The 19,277-nt window shown below is 60.5% G+C and overlaps 2 protein-coding genes across 3 annotated transcripts; one reads left to right on the forward strand and one right to left on the reverse strand.

The window, feature by feature from the left end:
- The first annotated feature begins 1,502 nt into the window (after window positions 1-1,502).
- IL23A (interleukin 23 subunit alpha) lies at window positions 1,503-3,006 on the forward strand. Its single transcript, XM_029073325.2, has 4 exons — window positions 1,503-2,238; window positions 2,348-2,449; window positions 2,540-2,677; window positions 2,783-3,006. The coding sequence occupies exons 1-4, from the start codon at window positions 2,080-2,082 to the stop codon at window positions 2,945-2,947; spliced, it is 564 nt and encodes a 187-aa protein (XP_028929158.1). The 5' UTR covers window positions 1,503-2,079; the 3' UTR covers window positions 2,948-3,006.
- Window positions 3,007-4,349: 1,343 nt separating this feature from the next.
- On the reverse strand, window positions 4,350-17,861 carry STAT2 (signal transducer and activator of transcription 2). Of its 2 annotated transcripts, none has more exons than XM_029073853.1 (24): window positions 17,757-17,861; window positions 13,227-13,369; window positions 12,739-12,889; window positions 10,769-10,867; window positions 10,407-10,499; window positions 10,207-10,285; window positions 9,837-9,904; window positions 8,795-8,943; window positions 8,536-8,694; window positions 8,313-8,411; window positions 8,053-8,112; window positions 7,951-7,971; window positions 7,663-7,756; window positions 7,500-7,556; window positions 7,319-7,402; window positions 7,076-7,174; window positions 6,860-6,995; window positions 6,606-6,661; window positions 6,413-6,507; window positions 6,062-6,201; window positions 5,739-5,921; window positions 5,323-5,383; window positions 5,098-5,210; window positions 4,350-4,963 (listed from the first exon to the last, which is right to left on the reverse strand). In XM_029073853.1, the coding sequence occupies exons 2-24, from the start codon at window positions 13,355-13,357 to the stop codon at window positions 4,812-4,814; spliced, it is 2,379 nt and encodes a 792-aa protein (XP_028929686.1). In that variant the 5' UTR covers window positions 13,358-13,369; window positions 17,757-17,861; the 3' UTR covers window positions 4,350-4,811. The 2 variants fall into 2 exon arrangements, with proteins under 2 accessions (XP_028929686.1, XP_028929687.1); XM_029073854.2 differs by lacking the exon at window positions 17,757-17,861 and adding an exon at window positions 16,406-16,485.
- Window positions 17,862-19,277: the final 1,416 nt, after the last annotated feature.

The raw sequence follows: 19,277 nt of genomic DNA on the forward strand, positions 1-19,277 counted from the left end.
ACTGTTAGGAGGGCACCGTCAAGCGGGAGATATAGTGGGAAACAAGAGGGTGGGGTATTCGGGGATCGGGACTGCAGAGAGAGACCACCTCTTTCTCACTGGGGCCTGGGCCACATAGCCCCCTCTTCCATCCCAATGATAATAATAACTGTGCTATCTGTTAAGCGCTTACTGTGAGCCAGCCACTTTACTAAGCACTGGGGTGGATACGAGCAAATCGGGTTGGACACAGTCCCCGTCCCATCCGGGGCTCACAGTCTCAATCTCCATTTTACAGATGAGGTAACTGAGGCTCAGAGAAGTGAAGTGACCAGCCCGAGGGCACACAGCAGACGGGCGGCAGCGTCGGCAATAGAACCCGTGACCTTCTGACTCCCGGGCCCTCTGCTTCATCGGCTCCCGGGCCGCAGAGCCCTCAGAGGCTCTGGGGCAGCAGGAACAGGTGGAGTGAGCTGCCGGGGTGCCGGGAGGATTGGGGGTTTTGACCCCAAAATGAGCAGCTCCTGACCTGGCCCCTGGGATGCCCCCTGACCCTCACCACTCCCCCACGCCTGGGGTTGTGGGGGGCCAGGGAGGGAGGGAGGTATCGGGCTTATTTACATAGGGCACAGGCTGCCCTCCTGACCCCTGACGTCACGGCGGGTTCCTGGGGATCTGGGGCCGGGTGGGGCATGGAGGCACTCCGTCCCCAAGCAGCCCCACCAGTTCCGCTTCCTGCCCCACGCCCTGCAACTGCAGGAAGTGAAACAGGCCGGGACTCCCGCTGGGTGCCCGGGATCTGGATCAGCCCCCGGGTCGCCCTGTGAAGGTGGAAGCGGCTGGCGGGCAGGGAGCGCGGGCCTCCCCTCTGGCACGCCCCTCCAGTGAGCGCCCAGGACCGCGCCTTGTCCCCACGGGGCTCTTGGTAAAGACTGCTTGTCCACCGTTACGCTCCACATCCTCACGGCCGGTCTCTGGCCGGTCGCACCGGGCCAGGATGGGGCCACCTCCTTTGGCTGCGGCTGCTCTGCCAGGCCTCGGGCTGGGGCTCAGAGGGCCGGGGCCGTCCGCTATCTTCGGGAGAGCAAGACTCGCTGGCGGACCGCGCCGCCAAGCCACCCTGGGAAGGGAAACGGCCCCGCGGCCCCCGCCCTGGGCCAGCCCCGGGGTGGCCCCGGCGGCCCGGCCAAAACCGTTGCATCAGCCGTTGGGTGTTGCAACCTCCCGGGGCTCGTGTCAGACGGACTTTACCCACGGATGCAACCGGCGGAAGGGACTGTCCCCGGCCCGAGGTCGCCGCCAGCCAGGGTGACTCGTATGTGGGGCTTGGGCTGCTGCCTCCGAGGAGGAGCCGGGGGAGGAACAGAGATGGAGAAGCGGGGGAGGGGGCCGTCAGCCAGCGTCCCTCTCCCGGCACCGACCCCAACGTGCGGCGGGCCGGACCTCTGGCTCGGAGAAGGGGGTGGCGGATGGCGGCGGACGGGTGGGGGCCAGGCTCACGGGGCGGGCAGTGCCCCGAATGCACGGGGCCTCTGTCCTGACACCCCGCTCGAGAGAGACTGACCTCCTTCGAGCCCTTCTGCTCCAGGAGGGAGAAGGCCTGGGCCTGCGGCCCCTTTAAATGTTCTCCCCCATCCCTTCCCCCTCTCCCTCATCGCCTTCCCCCCTACGCCTGGCAGCGGCAGCTCCTGGAGAGAATTACACATGTGCGCCCACCAGCCTGTCCGTCCCCTGACTGTCCCCGACGTAATTTCCCATTTAGCAACTGGTTTAGCTGGACATCCCTCAAATAATCCTGAGGTACCTGGGCTGCCGAGGGGAAACCCTTTCTGCCAGTGAGTCACCTGTTCAGTATAAAACAGGCAGGACCAGCAACGGGCAGGGCCAGCAGCAGGCGCAGCGGACGGGGACGGCCACGAGTACGGTGGACGGGGCCAGCGACGGGCACGACGGATAGGGCCACCCACAGGCACGGCGGGCACGACCGGTGACAGGGCGGACGGGGCCAGTGACAGGGACGGCAAGCGGAACCGGTGACAAGAGGCAGAGGAGGCAGGCCCGGCGGCTGGCACGGCGGGCAGAGTGGCCAGTGAAGGTTTGATGACCGGGCTCAGACTGCTGGTGCTGGTCCTGCTCCTCCAACCAGCTGAGAACCGGGCTGTGCCTGGTAGGGCCAGCCTGGCCTGGGGACAATGCCAGCAGCTGGCCCAAAGCATCACCACACTGGCCTGGGGCATCAGGCCGCTCGGCGAGCACATGGTGAGGGGCCCTGGTGGACGCAGCGACTTGGAGTGGTGGGGAGCTGAAAGCTGGGGGTGGCTGGGCTGGTCTAAGCTGTTCTATCCTCTCCTCCCCCCAACACTCCCAGGAAATGCCGAGAGAGGAGGGAGAGAGGAAGGCGGAGGACCCCACGCCCCAGATCCAGTGCAGCGACCGCTGCGACCCCGACGGACTGGGCTCCGACGGAGAGGTGCGAGTGGACCGGGGCCAAGGGCGTGAGGATGGCAGCGGGAGTTGGGGGGAAGACCAGGGCTCTCAATACTTTCTCCTCACCGGCCAGCTCTGCCTGCGGCGGCTGCAGGAGGCGCTCACCTTCTACGGGCACCTGCTGGGCTCCGATCTCTTCAGTGGGCAGCCCCAGCCCGGCCCCGTGGGTCAGCTCCGGTCCGACCTGCTGGACCTTGGCCGGCTCCTGCAGGTAGGGGCCGGGGGGCAAGGGGAGGGATGGGGGAGAGAGGCCGGGCCCGGGGGGGGGGGGGGGAGAAGGAGCCCCACCCCTCACCCCGCCCCCGTATGCCCACAGGTGGAGCCTGACTCCGGGGTGCCCACGCCAGCCTGGGAGCCCAGCCCGACATGGCAGCGGCCTTTCCTGCAGCACAAGGTCCTGCGCGGCCTCCGTGCTTTCGCCGCCGGTGCAGCCCGCGTCTTCTCCCATGGGGCGGCCACGCTCGGTGCAGCCCCTGCCTAGCGGTTGCGCTAGCGTCCGGCCCCGCACCCGGCCGGCGGCCCAGAGACGAAGGAGCGCTTGCCAGAGTTGGGGGTCGGGGGGGTGGGGGGCGCGCTCAGGGGGAAAGGGTATTTATGATTATTTATGTGGAAGTGTTCTCTTTAATAAACCTCACGTGGTCAGAGTTCTTGGTTTTTAGTTTGGAAGGTCAGAGGGTTGAGGGCAGGCTGATGGTTGCAGAGGTTGGGGGGATGCACAGGGTGCCCCTCCCGCAGAAAAAAGACTATATTTCCCATGATGCTGTGAGACATCAGAGGCATCCTTCACACCTATCAAGACACTTGCCCTATCCCTTCTTCCCTCCCAACTGCCATCTTCCACTCTTCTCTCTCCAGTGGCTTCTTCCCCACCACGTCTGCCCCATCCTAAAAAAAACCCTCCCTCGACCCCACGGCTCCCTCCAGCCATCGCCCAATCTCCCTCCTACCGTTCCTCGCCAAACTCCTTGAGCGAGTTGTTTACACCTGCTGGCTACAGTTCCTCTCCTCCAATTCTCTCCAATCTGGTTTCTGTCCCTTTCACGCCACAGAAGCTACCCTCTCAAAAGTCACCACTGATCTCCATCTTGCCAAATCCAACGGCCTCTACTCCATCCTAATCCTGCTCAACCCCTCAGCTGCCTCCGCCACCGTCGACGGCCCCCTTCTCCTGAAAACATTATCCAACCTTGAACTCACTGACCCTGTCCTTTCCTGGTTCTCCTCCCCTCTCTGGCCACTCTCAGTCTCTTTGGCGGGCTCCTCCTCCGCCTCCCACCCCCTAACTGTGCGGGTCCCTCAAGGTTCAGTTCTGAGTCCCCTTCTATTCTCCATCTATAACCGCTCACTCCCTCGGAGAAGTCATCAGCTCCCACGACTTCAACGACGACTTCTGTGCGGATGATACCCAAATCCAACAACTCCCGGCCTGATCTCGCTCTCAGATCCTCTCAGCCCCAGGTCCGGGCTGTTCCTGCTAGGCCACGCGGCTTCAGATCTTCTCCTCACTGTACGACCCCAAATGTTTGGTCGAAGCTCTCTGCCCGCAGCAAGGGCCCAGGAGCACTTTGGGACTCTGCCCCTAAGGCGTGAGCTCCCTATGGTGCACGGATGCTACCCCATTGCTTAGCACAGAGTATGTGCTTAACCACAATTAACAGTAACAGTATTAGCAGGCACCCCACCCAGTGCCATGCAACCCCCCACCCCCAGGGGCCCCAGAAATCTGAGCGATGATGAGACGGAGAGGGTTGTGGCGCTGGGGGTCTGAATGACAGGGCAGGTGAGAGACTCGAGTCTATTGATATGGACCCTTCCTGCCCTTCCCTTTCCTTCCTTCATTCGTTGTTTCACTCAATCGTTATTTATTGAACGCTGTGTGCAGAGCACTGTACTTGGGAGAGTACAACATAACAGTAAAACAGACACATTCCCCACCCACAACGAGTTTACAATCTAGAGCCCGGGGTGGGGCCTGGAGGAGGTTAGGGACTGCGAGTCGAGGGGCAAGGCGGGGTAAGGGTCAGAAGCCTCAGTCCGGGCTGCTTCCCCCACGGGCAGCATGGAAGGGACTGTCCGTGGTAGTGTCCCCTCTGCCTCTGTGGCGGACCAGAGGGGGCCCGGCTGGGAGGTGTCCACGGCCTCCCGGGTCTGGCAGAGGGACCGAGGAGGAGGGGCGGGGGGCAAAGTGCGTGTGCTAAGTGCTGGGAAGGGGAAGGTGGAGGCACCGGGCCAGCTAAGGGGAAAATACGAATATGGGGGCGGCGGGGGAGAAGAGGGACGTTACAGGATTCCTGATTCTGAGATGGGGTGGGGTTAAAGGCTGCTGTCGTGCCAGGACCTGGGCACTAAGAGTAGGTCAGGTGGAGCGGGAGGTCCGCGAAAGGAGGACTGTGGTGAGAAAAGGCCCCTTCCTCCTCGAGGGGCTCGGCTGGCATCACGGGGTCACTGTCCCCCACAAGCGCCGCCTTGTACATCTCTTGAATGTGGATGGTCAGCCCTGGGTGGACAGTATAGGGGGTGGGAGTCGTCAGGAACGGCAAGGTCCGGGCTCAGCCAGCTCATCCCTTGCTCCTCCCGGCCCCCGGGGCGGGATGGGGTGGGGGGAGGCTGGTAAGGGGTGGGGGTACTCACACTCCATGGAAGGCTCGTCCAGTAACAGTTCCATTCCTCCCGGTTCCTCCAGCTCCGAAGGCTGATGCTCTTCCACCTCCGGAGGCTGGGGGGCCTCTGGCTCATCTGTCGGGCTGCACGGACAGGCGGAAAGGATGGAGGGTGGGCGGGGTTGAGGGAAAACTCCCGGGAGACGCCTGGGGCGAGCGTTGGGGGTGGGGGGGCCCCTCTGCCAGCCACCCTCACCTGGAGACAACGATGAGTCTGCGCTTCAGATACTCCTGCCTCTCCTGGATGTTCACTGTGGCTGTGGAGGGTCAGAGAGGGTCATGGGAGGCCCCTGGCTCCCTCAAAAGCCCCCAGGCTCCTGCCCACTCCCCAGCTCCTGGGTTCCCTGCTTCCCCACTCCTGGCCTCAAACCCCAGGCTCCCATCTCTCCCTCCCACAAGCCGACAGGCTCTCGCTTCTCCCCTCACAAGCCCCGGGCTCTCGCCTCTCCCCTGACGAGCCCCCAGCCTCTCGCTTCTCCCCTCTCAAACCCCAGACTCTGGTCTCTCCCCTCTCAAGCCCCCAGGCTCCTGCTTTCCCCACCTCCCCACAACCGGCCCCACCGAGCCCTCGGGTTCCCGCTGCCCTCGGGTTCCCGCTGCCCCCGGGCCCACCGCTGTCGCGGTAGTAGCGGGCGAAGGCCTCGTCGCGGGGCGTGCGAGGATACAGGAAGCGCAGGGGGTTCTCGGGGGTGGTCCTCTCCTCCAGCAGCTGGTAGTGGCGGATGATCTCGGTCAGCGGCAGCAACTGCAGGACCTCGCTGGTGTACGGCTCCACGGACCGAATCTTCACCTCGCCTGGAGAGGGAGGGAGGTGGGAGGATCAGGGCCCCGTGTGCCCATCCATGCAAAGCGCACAGCTGGGTCGGGGAAGAGGAACTGGGGCTGAGGCCGAGTGGTCGGGCATCGGGGTTGGGTTGGGGGGGGCGGGCTCTGACCGTCGTCCTGGTGTTCCACCCAGGTACAGGTGATGCCCCCTTTGGCCAAGGTCTCGCTGAAGCGTAGCAGGAAGGTTCCGGAGAGCATCTTCTTCAGCAGCCGCTTTTCCTGCGACCGGCTCACAAAACCCATGATGTGCCTGGGGAGGGAGGGGAGGACAGAAGTCGGGGGAGAGGAAGGGCAAGGAGAAGAACAGAGTCCGGGAGGCCCTGACCTTCCTCACCTCCCCTATGTCAGCCCCCACCGCCGCAGTCCGGCCAGGGCCCACCCGGGGGAGCCCGGCCCCTGTCCATCTTCCCAGCGGGGAATCCCAGGGGACAGAAGGGACGGGGTTGGGGAAGAGGGAATACCCATCCTTCCAGATGTCCTGCAAGTGGCACCGCACCAGACTCAAGATCCCATCCAGCCACGTCCAGAAGGGCACCTTCCCTGGGGGGCTCTCCAGCTGGGGGGGTGGGGATGGGGCAGAGGTCAAGGGTCAGGGGCGGGTGGGGGGCAATACTGGGGGACTGGAAGGCTGAGATCAGGGCGGGCGGGGATTACCTTGGAGAACTTATCCCAGGACAGCAGCAGCTCGGCTTCCTGCTTCTGCTTCCGCCCTGTGGGGGGGTGGGGGGCAGAGGGGCAGGGAGGAGGCGGGGAGACGGCTCAGACTCACAGAGAGGTGATGGCGGGGAATTGGGAAGGAGGGAGAGGTGGCCCAGACATGCAGAAAGGTGGATGGGGGCACTGGGGCAGAGGGGGAGATGGCCCAGGCCCTCAGAGAGGTGGATGGGAGGATGGTTGAGGGGACCCACCGAAGAGCTTGTCTCGGAGCATGGCCAGTTGGTCCTTGTTGAGGCCACGGCCGGCGGCGGCGGCAAACTGCCAGCTGAGGGCCGGGCCCAGCACCGTCCAAGGGGCTTCGGGGGGGTTGCAGAAGAACAGCTGGTCCTGAGGGACAGGCGGACGGACGAAGGCTCAGCGGCAGCCCGGGACCTCCCCTCTCGCACCCCAGCATTCTCTGTACTGACCTGGGGCTTAGGGCTGAGCAGATTGAACCACAGCACAGAGGCCCAGGCGCTGGTCATCTGGTTCATATTGGAGATGATGACCACGGGCAGCGTGGATGCCTGCGGGATGGGGCCGACGGCAGCTGAGGGATCGGGGACGGGCGGGGCAAGCGCCCAGGGAGGTCTCCTCTCCCCCCACCCACCCCGGAGACCTCTCTCAGCCCATGTCTCCCAACCGACCCCGGCCTCCTCTCCCCTCCTCACCTGCAGGTCCTGCGTCAGTCCCTGGTACTTGTAGGACACAGTAAAGGTGATCAGATGCAGCTCCTCTGTCACGGGAAGGAGCACCTGAGCCAACGAGAGAGCCAAGTTTCCTCCTGGGGAGCCTTGAGGGGGTCGGGGCGCACGCGGGGCCGGGGAGAGGGCAGGGGCGGTAAGGTCTCACCTCACTGCTGCCGCTGCTGCCTTTGCCCGATCCTCCGGCTCTCTGCTCCTTTAGGGTCTGAGAACAGGGGCGGAGATGGGGCTGGGGCGGGGGGCGGGGGGCGCCCGAGCCCGTGGCCGTACCCGTGTCCCCGCCCACGCCCATCTGGTCTCCACGCCCGTACCAGGAAGCCGAATTCGCACACCAGACTGCGGCCGGGGCTCTTCTCCGGGGTCAGCGTCCTCGTGTTTGAGGTCAGGATGTTAAATCTGCGGAAGCTGCAGCCGGCAGGTGGGTGGACAGTGGCGGAGTCAGCAGTCGCCCGCCGCCCCCCAAACCAGCAAGGGTTGGAGCGGAAGTGCAGGGCCAGACATGGAGGCCTCGGGCCTAGCTCTGGGGACGGGGCGGTGGAGAGCAGAGGAGAGGAATCGGGGAAGGTCTCCCGGTTCCCCCCCCATTCCCCTGCACTTACCCCTTCTTGGGTACAGGATTTCTGAAAAACACAGAGGGGCCGTGAGGGGCTGCAGCTGCTGACCGCCCGGCCATCCGGCCGCCCGGCCGGGCTAGGACTCACCTGTCGATGGTGACCTTGACCGTCAGGGCTTCGCTTGGGTCCTGCAGCTTCACCAGCAACCTGGAAGGGGCACGGCGGGAGAGGAGGTGGTCAGCTCCATCCCCCCGGCAGAGGGAGCGCCCAATGGACATGAGCAGACACGTGCACGCACACAAGGACACACGCGAACTGCTGGCGTGGGTGGGGAGTCGGTGGTGGCGGGGAGGGGATGACGGGGAAGGGGATGGGTGAGGAAAGGGGGTGACCGGGGGCAGGCCGACCTGGTGCGCACGCTGAATTTGTTGTTGGTTTTCAGGACCAGCGGGTGCGGGAACAGGCGGTGAGGGACCATATGCGGCTGGGTCTCCACCACGAAGGCGCTGTTGTGAGGCAGGGTCGTGAGGGCTGGGTGGGCGGCGCCGTCGGCGCGGAGCCCTCCTCCGCCGCCTCGCCCCCTCCGGACTCCCCCCCACCGGGCCCGCTCCGTCCCGGGCCCGCTCCCACCTTTGCAGGAGGCAGCTCAGCAGCTCGGTGCAACGGGGCTGCAGCGTGGGCAGGGATCGCCACAGCAGGTCGTTGTCGTATCTCACCTCATCGCTCAGCCGCTCCAGCTCCCCCAGCAGCTGCTGCAGCTGGAACAGCACCCGAGCCCCGGCCGTGAACCTGCGGGACCAGGCCGGGGGTCAGGCCGGGGATCAGGCCGGGGGGCCGCCGGGGGCCGGGGCCGGGGCCAGCCGCGGGTCAGGGGCAAAAGGAGGCTGACCACTCCTCCAGCTGGTCGAGGGAGGTGTCCGCGGTGATCCCCAGGCAGGCCTTGCGCTGGCGGGCCCTCCAGCCGTCCAGTTCGTGCAGCAGCAGGTCCTGGAACGTGGCGCAGCGGCCCAGCTGACACTGCAGGGCGTCCAGCACCTCCTGCGGAGACACCGTCGGCCCAGAGACGCTCCATCACTGACCGCTCGCTGGGGCGTCCGCGGCCCCACACGGGACACAGTACTACAGAGTTGGCTGACACGGTCCTTGCCTCCACGGAACACACAGACTAATAATAGTAATAATTAAGGTATTTGTTAAGCCCTTACTGTGTGTCAGGCACTGTACTAAGCGCTGGGGTGGATACAAGCAAATCGGGTTGGTCGCGGTCCTTGTCCCATGTGGGGCTCACAGTCTCGATCCCCATTTTACAGATGAGGGAACTGAGGCAAGGAGAGGTGAAGTGACTTGCCCAAGGTCACACAGCAGACAAGTGGCGGAGCCGGGATTAGAACCCATGACCTTCTGACTCCCAGGCCCGTGCTCTTTCCACGACACTAGGCTGCTTCTCCTCAGCATTCGGACCCCCGCCCCGCGGCCGGGTCAGGAGGCCGCCAACCCCAACTCACGCCCACCCCCTTCCCGGCCGGCAGACTACCGCTCTCCCCCATCTTCGAGGTCCTGCTGAAATCTCTTCGCCGATTCATCTCTCTTAGACGTCCCCCAAAACTGCAAGCGCCCCCGTCACCTCTGCAGCCCTTCCACCAGACCTGGGCACTTAGGGACGCCTCCCTTCCCCCGCCTCGTACTCAGGTCCACATCTTTAAACTCCACTGCTTCCCGTAATCGATTCCATGTCCCCGGCTAGAATGTCCCCGGCTAGAATGTCAGCTCTCTTGAAGGCGGGGATCGCATCTACTAACTCTACTGTCCTCCCTCAAGCACTTAACACAGTGCTCTGCACAAAGTGGGTGCTCAGTACACGCACCAGTCGTTTGATCTGCAGACTCAGGGAGGGCCTGACCCCAGGCCCCCGGCACCGGCACCAGACCCACCTTGCGCTGTTTGTCTAGGTTGTTGAGAGTGTCCTGGAGGAGCTGAGTGCTGGAGTGGGTTGTAGCACCTGGAATCAATCAATGATATTTCTCGAATGCTTACTGTGGGTGAAGCACCGTACTGAATGTTTGAGAGACTAAATTCCAATAGAGTTGGAACGCTAACTGGCCTAGCGGGGGAGACAGACATTGAAATCATTTCTGGAAAGATGGTGGGGTGGGATGGGGTGAGAAGTCACAGGGAACTGGGACATCGAGTCCCCTCGTTTCTAGTCCCCACCCTCTGACCCCAGCCCCAATCCGCCCCCCTCCTCCCCGCCCCACCCCCGCTAAACTCTCCACCTTCCCCCATGACTCCCGCCCGTCCCACCTGTCTTGGGTTGTGTGTGGTAGCGAAACGTGAAGATTTCTTGCTGGTTCTTAAGGGCGGACATGTCTCGGAGCAGCTTCTGGAAGGGTGACATGGGAGGGGGAGAGGTGTGAGGACAGGTGAGTGGGGGAACCAAGGCAGCGGTGGGGATGAGGGCAAAGCCAGGGGTTCCTTTCAGCCTCCGGGGCTGTCACCCTCACCTGCATCATGGTCCGCAGCTCCTCCAGGCGCACGGCTATCTCTTGCTGCTGCTCGGTCACCATGGGTGGCTGCGGCCCCGGGTCTGTCTGCGCCTGGAGATCAAGACACCGGTCCAGGGGACCCCAAATACCCAGTGCGGACCAACGGACGGAGGGAAACGTGCCCGTGTGTCTGCGCGGGCATGCTCTGCTCACCACCAGCAGGGCAGGGACTGTGTCTCTTCCCTCCCTCAGGAGGCAGGGGGGGTCTCTCTCTCCCTCTCTCTCTGGAGAGCGGGGTGAGGTTGCCCGGTCTCCCCGGGAGACCTGGGAGCCCTCGAAGGGTGGGGCCCGTGCCAGCCGGCACTCTGGGCCCCGCTCACCTCCTGCGCCCGCAGTGCCCGCTGCCAGATCTGCTCCTCTTCCAGCAGCAGGTTGTGAATGAGTCCGGCCAGCTGGTTGGGACACTCCTGGTACTTGGCCTGGTGTCCGGGCGGAGAGACAGAGAGAGAGTGACCGGCAGCGCCCACGCCCCCAGCTCCCTCCTCTGTCCCCCGAGGCCTAGTGGTCGCCAAGCCCAGACACACAGGGTGGCCCGATGCCACCCGTTCACCGTGGCGCTTACTGGGTTTGCGGGGCACCGTGCTGAGTGCTGGGGAGAGCGGCACAGAGTCAGCAGACGCGGGATCTGCCCTCAGAGAGCATCCGGTTCAGCGAGGGAGACACCCACCCTCACCCTCAGGGAGGTGCTGTTCCCTGGGAGAACTCATTCGCTTCCACGGCTTCAACTATCATCTCTATGTGGATGATTCCCAGATCTCCTTCTCCAGCCCTGACCTCTCTCCCTCTGCAGTCGCCTATGTCCTCCTGCCTTCAGGACACCTCTACCTGGATGTCCCACTGACCCCTCCAACTTAACATATCCAAAATAGAATTCCTCTTTTGTCCCGCACAGACCCCATCCCCAAGCCCATTCTCTCCCATCACCGTAAACACCACCCCCCACTATCCTCCCTGCCTCATGAGCCTATAACCTTGGCATTATCCTCAATTTCTCTCTCTCATTCAACCCATATATTCAATCTGTCACCAAGTCTGTTGCTTTACCTCCACGACATCGCTAAAATCTGCCCTTTCCATCCAAACTGCTGCCACGCTCACCCAAGCACTTACATCCCACCTCGACTACTGCATCGGCCTGCTCTCTGACCTCCCTGCTCCCTGCCTCTCCCCTCTCCAGCTCTTACTTCATTCTGCTGCTCGGATCTTTTTTCTAAAAGACATTCAGTTGACATCCTCAAGACCCTCCAGTGGTTGCCCATCACGTTTGCATTAAATAGAAATTCCTTACCGTTGGCTTTAAAGCCCTCAATCAGCTCGCCCCCTCCAGGGAATGTGACTGTGGAACTCCCTCCCTCTTCATATCTGACAGACCACCCTTCTCCCCACCTTCAAAATCCCTCCTAAAAATCACATCTCCTCAATAGACCCTCTCTGACTAAGCCCTCATCTCCCCTCCTCCCTCTCCCTTCTGCATCGCCTACGCCCTAGGATCTGTACCCTTTAAGCACTTGATATTCACCGGACCTTTGGCTCCACAAGGCTACGCAGACAGCCAAAATTTATTTTAATGTCTACCTCCCCGGCTGGACCGGAAGCTCCTTGCAGGAAGGGAATGTGTCTACTAACTCTTGCATTCTCCCGTGCGCTTAGTACGGGGTTCAGCACACATAGTAAGTGCTCAATGAACATGATTGATTGATTGATTGACTGACTGACTGCCTTCCAGAAAGAGCACTGCACCCTTGGGTGAGTTAGTGCTTTTTGTGGTTGGGCCATTCCTCTGCCCTTGGCCTGCCACTGCGCCCTACCCTCTTCCCACCCGCCCCTGGATTTTGTCCCCCAACTCATCTTGGGCTCCCCGGGCACCCCCTGTCCTCCCCCGACTCCCTTACCCGCCCCCCTCACCCTCCGGGGCTCCCTGTACCCTCCCCCAGTCCCCTGCCTCCCCTAATAATGACAGTATTGGTTAAGCATTTACTACGTGCCAGGCACCGAAGTAAGCGGTGGGATGGATACATGCAAATTGTCCCTGTCCCATGAGGGGTTCACAGTCTCAATCCTCATTTTACAGATGAGGTCACCGAGCCTCGGAGAAGTGAACTGACTTGCTCAGGGTCATGCAGCAGCCAGGATTAGAACCCATGACCTTCTGACTCCCAGACCTGAGCTCTATCCACTAGGCCACGCTGCTTCTACTTCATCTGCCCCTATTCCCCTGCCCCACCATCCCCTCGTAGACTCCCCACTACTCCACTACCCCTCTAGCCCACTTGGGCTGCCCAGCCAGCACCTCAATCTCCTGGCGGTAGAGACGGAAGCAGTGCTGCAGGGGCAGGGAACCGCTGTCTTGGCTGAAGCGGCTGCACTGGTCCTTTAGCTGAGTCAGGAAGTCATAGAACAACATCTGCGCAGATGACTTGTGGGAGTCCATGGCCTGGACCCTGTCCCCAGGGAACAAAGTCATCAGCGGGACCCACCTACTCTCCCCGCGTAGCCTAGTCCGTTCACCTCCCGGCACCCGGACAGATGGGCAGACGGACAGAGACGGAAATCCCCGCTCTGGTGCTGACTCCGGACCCGAGAGCACAGGAAGGGGGTGGGGCGTGGGGATGGGGTGGGGTGTGTGTGTGTGTTTGTGTTTTCTCCCCCAACAGACAGGCGGTCAGCCCCCGGCCCCCCGGCAGGGACCGTGTCCCCTCCCGGTCCTCCTCCCCGTGGGGGCCCGGGACCTCGCGGGAGGAGAGAGACAGGGTGGGCAGGGCGGCGGGGCCTGCTCACCAGTTTTGGTCCTCAATCCAGGCAGCCAGGTAGCAGCGCACGTCCATGGGTAGGGTGTCATTCAGGTACAGGAGGTGCAGCTGCTCCTGGAACTGGGGCTCCAAGGCCTGCAGGGCCTCCCAGCGGGCCATGATGCCGGACACCTGCAAGCACAATAATAACGATAATAGTAATTATGGTATTTGTTAAGCACTTGCAATGTGCCAGGTACTGTACTAAGCACTGGGGTAGATACAACGTAATTGTGCCAAGTCCGTGTCCCACATGGGGCTCACTGTCTTAATCCCTCTTTTACAGATGAGGGAACTGAGGCACAGAGTAGTGAAGCGACTTGCCGAAGGTCACACGGCAGATAAGGGGTTGAGCTGGGAATAGAACCCCTGACCTTCTGACTCCCAGCCCCACGCTCTAGCCACTACGCCGTGCTGCTTCCTTATCCGATGGGAATTCTACCCGCCGCGGCACCGAGCCCCAAGGCCAGGACCCCGGGCGTCGGCTCCCGCCGCCCCAACGGCTGACACCTGTGGCGGGAGAGGGCATCCCTCAAACGATCGTAATTACTGAGCACTCACTGGTGGAAAGCACTGTACTAAGTGCTCGGGCGAGTACAAGACGATAGAGTTAGAGAAGCAGCGTGGCTCAGTGGAAAGAGCACGGGCTTTGGAGTCAGGGCTCATGAGTTCGAATCCCAGCTCTGCCACTTGTCGGCTGTGTGACTGTGGGCAAGTCACTTAACTTCTCTGTGCCTCAGTTCCCTCATCTGTAAAATGGGGATTGAGACTGTGAGCCCCACGTGGGACAACCTGATTCCCCTATGTCTACCCCAGCGCTTAGAACAGTGCTCGGCACATAGTAAGTGCTTAACAAATACCAACATTATTATTATTATTATTATTATTATTATTATTAGAGTACTGTACAACAAGCTTACGGTCTTCAGGAGGACATTGACGTGAATGTTAATTACCGATGGGTCTGTAGGTAAGTGCTCTGTGGCTGGCGTGGGGGGGTGAATAGAAAAGGGCTTAAGGAGTACAGAGCCAAGTGCGGAGGCAACACAGGAGGGACAGCAAACGGGAAGTGAGGGGTTAGTCGGGGAAGGCCTCGGGGAGATGTTGCCAAATCCCGTCAGTCCAGCCTTCACAACATCGCTAAAATCCGCCTCTTCCTCTCCATCCAGCCCGCTACCACGATAATCCAAGCGCTTACCCTATCCTGCCTTGATTACTGCATCAGCCTCCTCGCTGACCTCCTGTCTCTCCCCAGTCCACGCTTCGCTCTGCTACCCAGGTTATTTTTCTACAAAACCACTCAGTCCATGTTTCTCCACTCAAGAACTTCCAGTGGTTGCCCATCCACCTCTGCATCGAACAGAAACTCCTTACCATTGGTTTTCAGCTCCCCTTCCCTTCCGCATCACCACGACTCCCTCCCTTTGCTCTTCCCCCCTCTCCCCACCCCACAGCACTTATGTATATATGTATTCTTCTATAATTCTATTTATTTATACTGATGCCTCTTTACTTGTATTGATGTCTGTCTCCCCCCAACCCCCAGACTGCAAGCCCTTTGTGTGCTGGGATTGTCTCTCTTTATTGCTGTATTGTACTTCCCAAGCACCTAGAACTGTGCTCTGGACACAGAAAGCGCTCACTAAATATGACTGAATGAATGGTTTTAAAGCACTCAATCACCTTACCTCCTCCTCCCTTACCTTGTTGCACGCCTACCACGACCCAGCCCACGTTGGCTCCTCTAACGCCAACATACTCGATCTCGTCTATCTCGCCGCCGCCGACCCCTGGCTCACGTCCTGCCTCTAGCCTGGAATGCCCCGCCTCTTCGGATCTGACAGACGATCTTTCCTATCCTCAAAACTTTATTAAAAACTCATGTCTTCTAAGAGGCCTTCCCATGCTAAGCCCTCATTTCCTCTTCTCCCACTCCATTTTACATCACCCTGGCACTTGGATTTGCGCCCTTTACTCACCCCTCCCTCAGCCCTACAGCATTTATCCTCATCTGTAAAATGGGGATTAACTGTGAGCCTCCCGTGGGACAACCTGATTACCCTGTATCTACCCCAGCGCTTAGAACAGTGCTCTGCACCTAGTAAGCGCTTAACAAATACCAACATTATTATTATTATGTACACGTCCATAGTTTATATTAATGTCTGTCTCCCCCCTATACTATACACTCGTTGTGGGCAGGGAACATGCCTACCAACTCTGTTGCACCGTCCTTTCCCAAGAACTTAGTATAGTGCTCTGTGAAGAGGAAGTACTCAATAAGTAAGATTGATTGACTGAATTTAATAAGGCTCTGAAGATGGGTGATGGAGGGGAGTTCTCCTTCCAGGTAAGAAGGAGAATGTGGGCCTGGGTCAGCTGTGAGAGATAGGACGACGAAAGGCAGTGAGTAGGCTGGCATTAGAGCAGCAAAATGTGCAGCCCTGGTAGCGATAGGAGGTAAGTGAGGAAAGATAGAACAGAAAGAGCTGAGGGATCGACTTCAAACTAGTAGCGATAAATAGTTTCTGTGTGATGTGGAGGAGGATGGGAAACCACTGGAAGTTCTTGGGGAGTGCAGATATGTGGGCTGAGCAGTTTTTTAGAAAAATGATCCAGGCAGCAGAGTGAACTACTGGTCTGGGGGAGGGAGAGATAGAAGGCAGGGATATCGGTGAGGATGACCACGATAGCAGCAGTAAAGAGGAGGAAAAGGGGAATTTTAGAAAAAAATAATAATAATAATAATGGTATTTGTTAAGCGCTTACTACGTGCCAGGAACTGTACTAAACGCCAGGGTAGATGCAAGCTAACAGGTTGGGCACAGTCCATGTCCCACACGGGGCTCACAGTTTCAATCCCCATTTTACAGATGAGGTGATGATTTTCCTTTTCTTCCACTCCCTCCTGAGTCGCCCCAAACTTTCTCCGTCTATTCATCCCGCCCCCCCAGACCCACAGCATCTATGTACATGTCCGTAATTTATTTATTTACATTAATGCTTCTCTCCCCCTCTAGACTGTAAGCTGGTGGTGGTCAGGGAATATGTCTGTTTATATTGTTATAGCATATTCTCCCACGCACTTAGTACAGTGCTTTGCACACAGTAAGTGCTCAGTAACCACGATTGACTGATTCATTCGGTCGTATTTTACTGAGCGCTTACCGTGTGCAGAGCACTGTACCAAGTGCCTGGGAAGTATGTAGCACAGTGGAAAGCGCCCCGGCTTAGGGTGTCAGAGGTCGTGGGTTCTAATCCCGGCTCTGCCGCTTGTCGGCTGCGTGACCTTGAGCTGTGCCTCAGTGACCTCCTCTATCAAATGGGGATGAAGACTGTGAGCCTCATGTGGTACAACCTGACGACCCTGTATCTCCCCCAGTCCTTAGAACAGTGCTTGGCACATAGGAAGTGCATAAATACCAACACTAATTATTATTATTATTATAATTCAGCAACAAATAGAGGCAATCACCATCTACAACGGGCTCACAGTCTAGAAGGGGGGGGGGGGGGGGACTGATGATTCGTTCATTCATTCACCCATTCATTCAATCGTATTTATTGAGCACTTACGATGTGCAGAGCACTGTACTATGCGTTTGGACTGTACAATTCGGCAAAAGATAGCGGCAATCCCTGCCCAATAACAGGCTCACAGTCTAAACGGGGGAGAGAGACGGCAGAGCAAAAGAGACCGAAACAAACACAAGACAACATCATCGAGGTAAATATTATCAAGGAAAGCAGCGCGGCTCGGTGGAAAGAGCACGAGCTTGGGAGTCGGAGGTCATGGGTTCGAATCTCACTCTGCCACTTGTCAGCAGTGTGACTGCGGGCCAGTCACTTCACTTCTCGGGGCCCCGGTTCCCTCACCTGTCAAATGGGGATGAAGACGGTGAGCCTCCCGTGGGTCCACCTGATGACCCTGGATCTCTCCCAGCGCTTAGAACAGTGCTCTGCACCTAGTAAGCGCTTAACACATACCAACATTATTATTAACTTCTCTGGGCCTCAGTGACCTCACCTGTCAAATGGGGATGAAGACGGTGAGCCTCCCGTGGGTCCACCTGATGACCCTGGATCTCTCCCAGCGCTGAGAACAGTGCTCTGCACATCGTAAGCGCTTAACAAATACTAATATTATTCTTCTTCTTAACAAAATAAATAGAATCAAGGGGAGGGACCTCCAGGCCCAGAGAAGCGAAGCCACCCGACCGGGGGGGGGGGAGCGTTCGAGTGGTGGAGCCGGGATTGGAACCCAGACCGGTCCTCGGACGCCCAGGCCGGGGGTCTCTGCACCGGGCCACGCTGCCTCCGGGTGGAACAAGGAGACCAGACGGAATAGAGGAGGGGGGGACGACGACGACGAGGAAGATGCGGGGTTGCAGGAGGGATCCGGGCACGGGATGGGGGGGCGGGGAGAGGGCATCGGGGGAGGGGCCTGCCCGCCCCGCGCCCCGACTTCCCCCCCCCCCCCCCGCTCGGCCACCCACTCCCCTTGAGGACCCCGCCGTACCTGCCCGGGAGCAGCGGGAGGAGCGGCTCTCCGGCCCCGGCGGGCTCCGAACTCTGGGCCGCCCCGCTCCGCCCCCTTCCTCCTTGGGCTCAGTTTCGGGCCGCCCCCTTCCTCCCGGGCCCGAGCCGCCGCCGCCGCCGCCGCCGGGGAAGCCCCGCCCCCGCACGCCGCCCATTGGTGCCCGCACGGGCGAGGCCCGCCCCCATTGGTGCGCACGCCGGGCGAGGCCCTCCCCCATTGGTGCCCGCACGGGCGGGCCCAGCGCCCATTGGTGCGCACGCCGGGCGAGGCCCACCCCCATTGGTGCCCGCACGGGCGAGGCCCACCTCCATTGGTGCGCACGTCGGGCGAGGCCCGCCCCCATTGGTGCCCGCACGGGCGGGCCCCGCCCCCATCGGGGCGGTCTCCGGGCAGGCCCCGCCCCGCCCCCGGCGGGGAGGAGGGCGGAGCGGAGCCCGGGGGAGCGGCCAAGGGCGAGGTCGGAGCAGCTGATTTGGAGGAAACGGGGCGGGGCGCCCGGGGAAAATGCAACCGCTCCCCAACCGCCGCCCCCAATCGCAGGCCGAGGCCGACGAGGGGGCGGGACCCCAGGGGGGAGGCCTCGGGACAATCATAAGAATAATAACGTTGGTATTTGTTAAGCGCTTACTATGTGCCGAGCACTGTTCTAAGCGCTGGGGGAGATCCAGGGTCATCAGGTTGGCCCACGGGAGCCGCCCATCTTCCAGATGAGGTCACTGAGGCCCAGAGAAGTGAAGTGACTCGCCCCCAGTCACCCAGCTGACAAGTGGTAGAGTCGGGAGTCGAACTCATGACCTCTGACTCCCAAGCCCAGGCTCTTTCCACTGAGCCACGCTGCTTCCCCACACCCACCGCCACCGCCTTCCTCAGCACACCAAAATGACATCTCCGAGAGCCTTGATTTGGACCGATCGACCGCCCCCAGTCAATCAGTGGGATGGACTGAGCGCTCACCTCCTCCGGGAGGCCTTCCCAGACTGAGCCCCCCACCCCCGGCACCGCTCATGGCTCTGTATCTTGATTACCCTATTTATTTCGTTCATGAGGTGTCCAGCCCCTTGATTCTCAGCGTGGCTCGGTGGAAAGAGCCCGGGCTTGGGAGTCAGAGGTCATGGGTTCGAATCCCGGCCCTGCCCCTTGGCAGCTGGGTGACTGGGGGCGAGTCACTTCACTTCTCGGTGCCTCAGTGGCCTCATCTGTAAAATGGGGATGAACTGTGAGCCTCACGTGGGACAACCTGATGACCCTGGATCTACCCCAGCGCTTACAACAATGCTCTGCACGTAGTAAGCGCTTAACAAATACCGTTATTATTTATTACTATTGTCTTGTTTTTGTCCGTCTGTCTCCCCCGATTAGACCGTGAGCCGGTCAATGGGCAGGGATGGTCTCTATCTGTTGCCAAATTGTCCATTCCAAGCGCTTAGTACAGTGCTCTGCACATAGTAAGCACTCAATAAATCCTTGATTCTATTCGCTATTGTATTTGTCTGTCTCCCC

Source organism: Ornithorhynchus anatinus, chromosome 10 (assembly GCF_004115215.2).
Source record: "Ornithorhynchus anatinus isolate Pmale09 chromosome 10, mOrnAna1.pri.v4, whole genome shotgun sequence".
Lineage (NCBI taxonomy): Eukaryota > Metazoa > Chordata > Mammalia > Monotremata > Ornithorhynchidae > Ornithorhynchus > Ornithorhynchus anatinus.

Excerpts from the sequence above, each read along its gene's own strand:
- STAT2 (XM_029073853.1), bottom strand. The coding sequence starts at position 13,357 with ATGGCCCGCTGGGAGGCCCTGCAGGCCTTGGAGCCCCAGTTCCAGGAG. Across the intron at positions 8,412-8,535 it reads CTGAGCTGCCTCCTGCAAAG|CGCCTTCGTGGTGGAGACCC; the intron begins GTGGGAGCGGGC and ends GCCTCACAACAG. Across the intron at positions 5,211-5,322 it reads AGACTCATCGTTGTCTCCAG|CCCGACAGATGAGCCAGAGG; the intron begins GTGAGGGTGGCT and ends CTGTCCGTGCAG.
- IL23A (XM_029073325.2), top strand. The coding sequence starts at position 2,080 with ATGACCGGGCTCAGACTGCTGGTGCTGGTCCTGCTCCTCCAACCAGCT. Across the intron at positions 2,450-2,539 it reads GACTGGGCTCCGACGGAGAG|CTCTGCCTGCGGCGGCTGCA; the intron begins GTGCGAGTGGAC and ends CTCACCGGCCAG. Across the intron at positions 2,678-2,782 it reads ACCTTGGCCGGCTCCTGCAG|GTGGAGCCTGACTCCGGGGT; the intron begins GTAGGGGCCGGG and ends GTATGCCCACAG.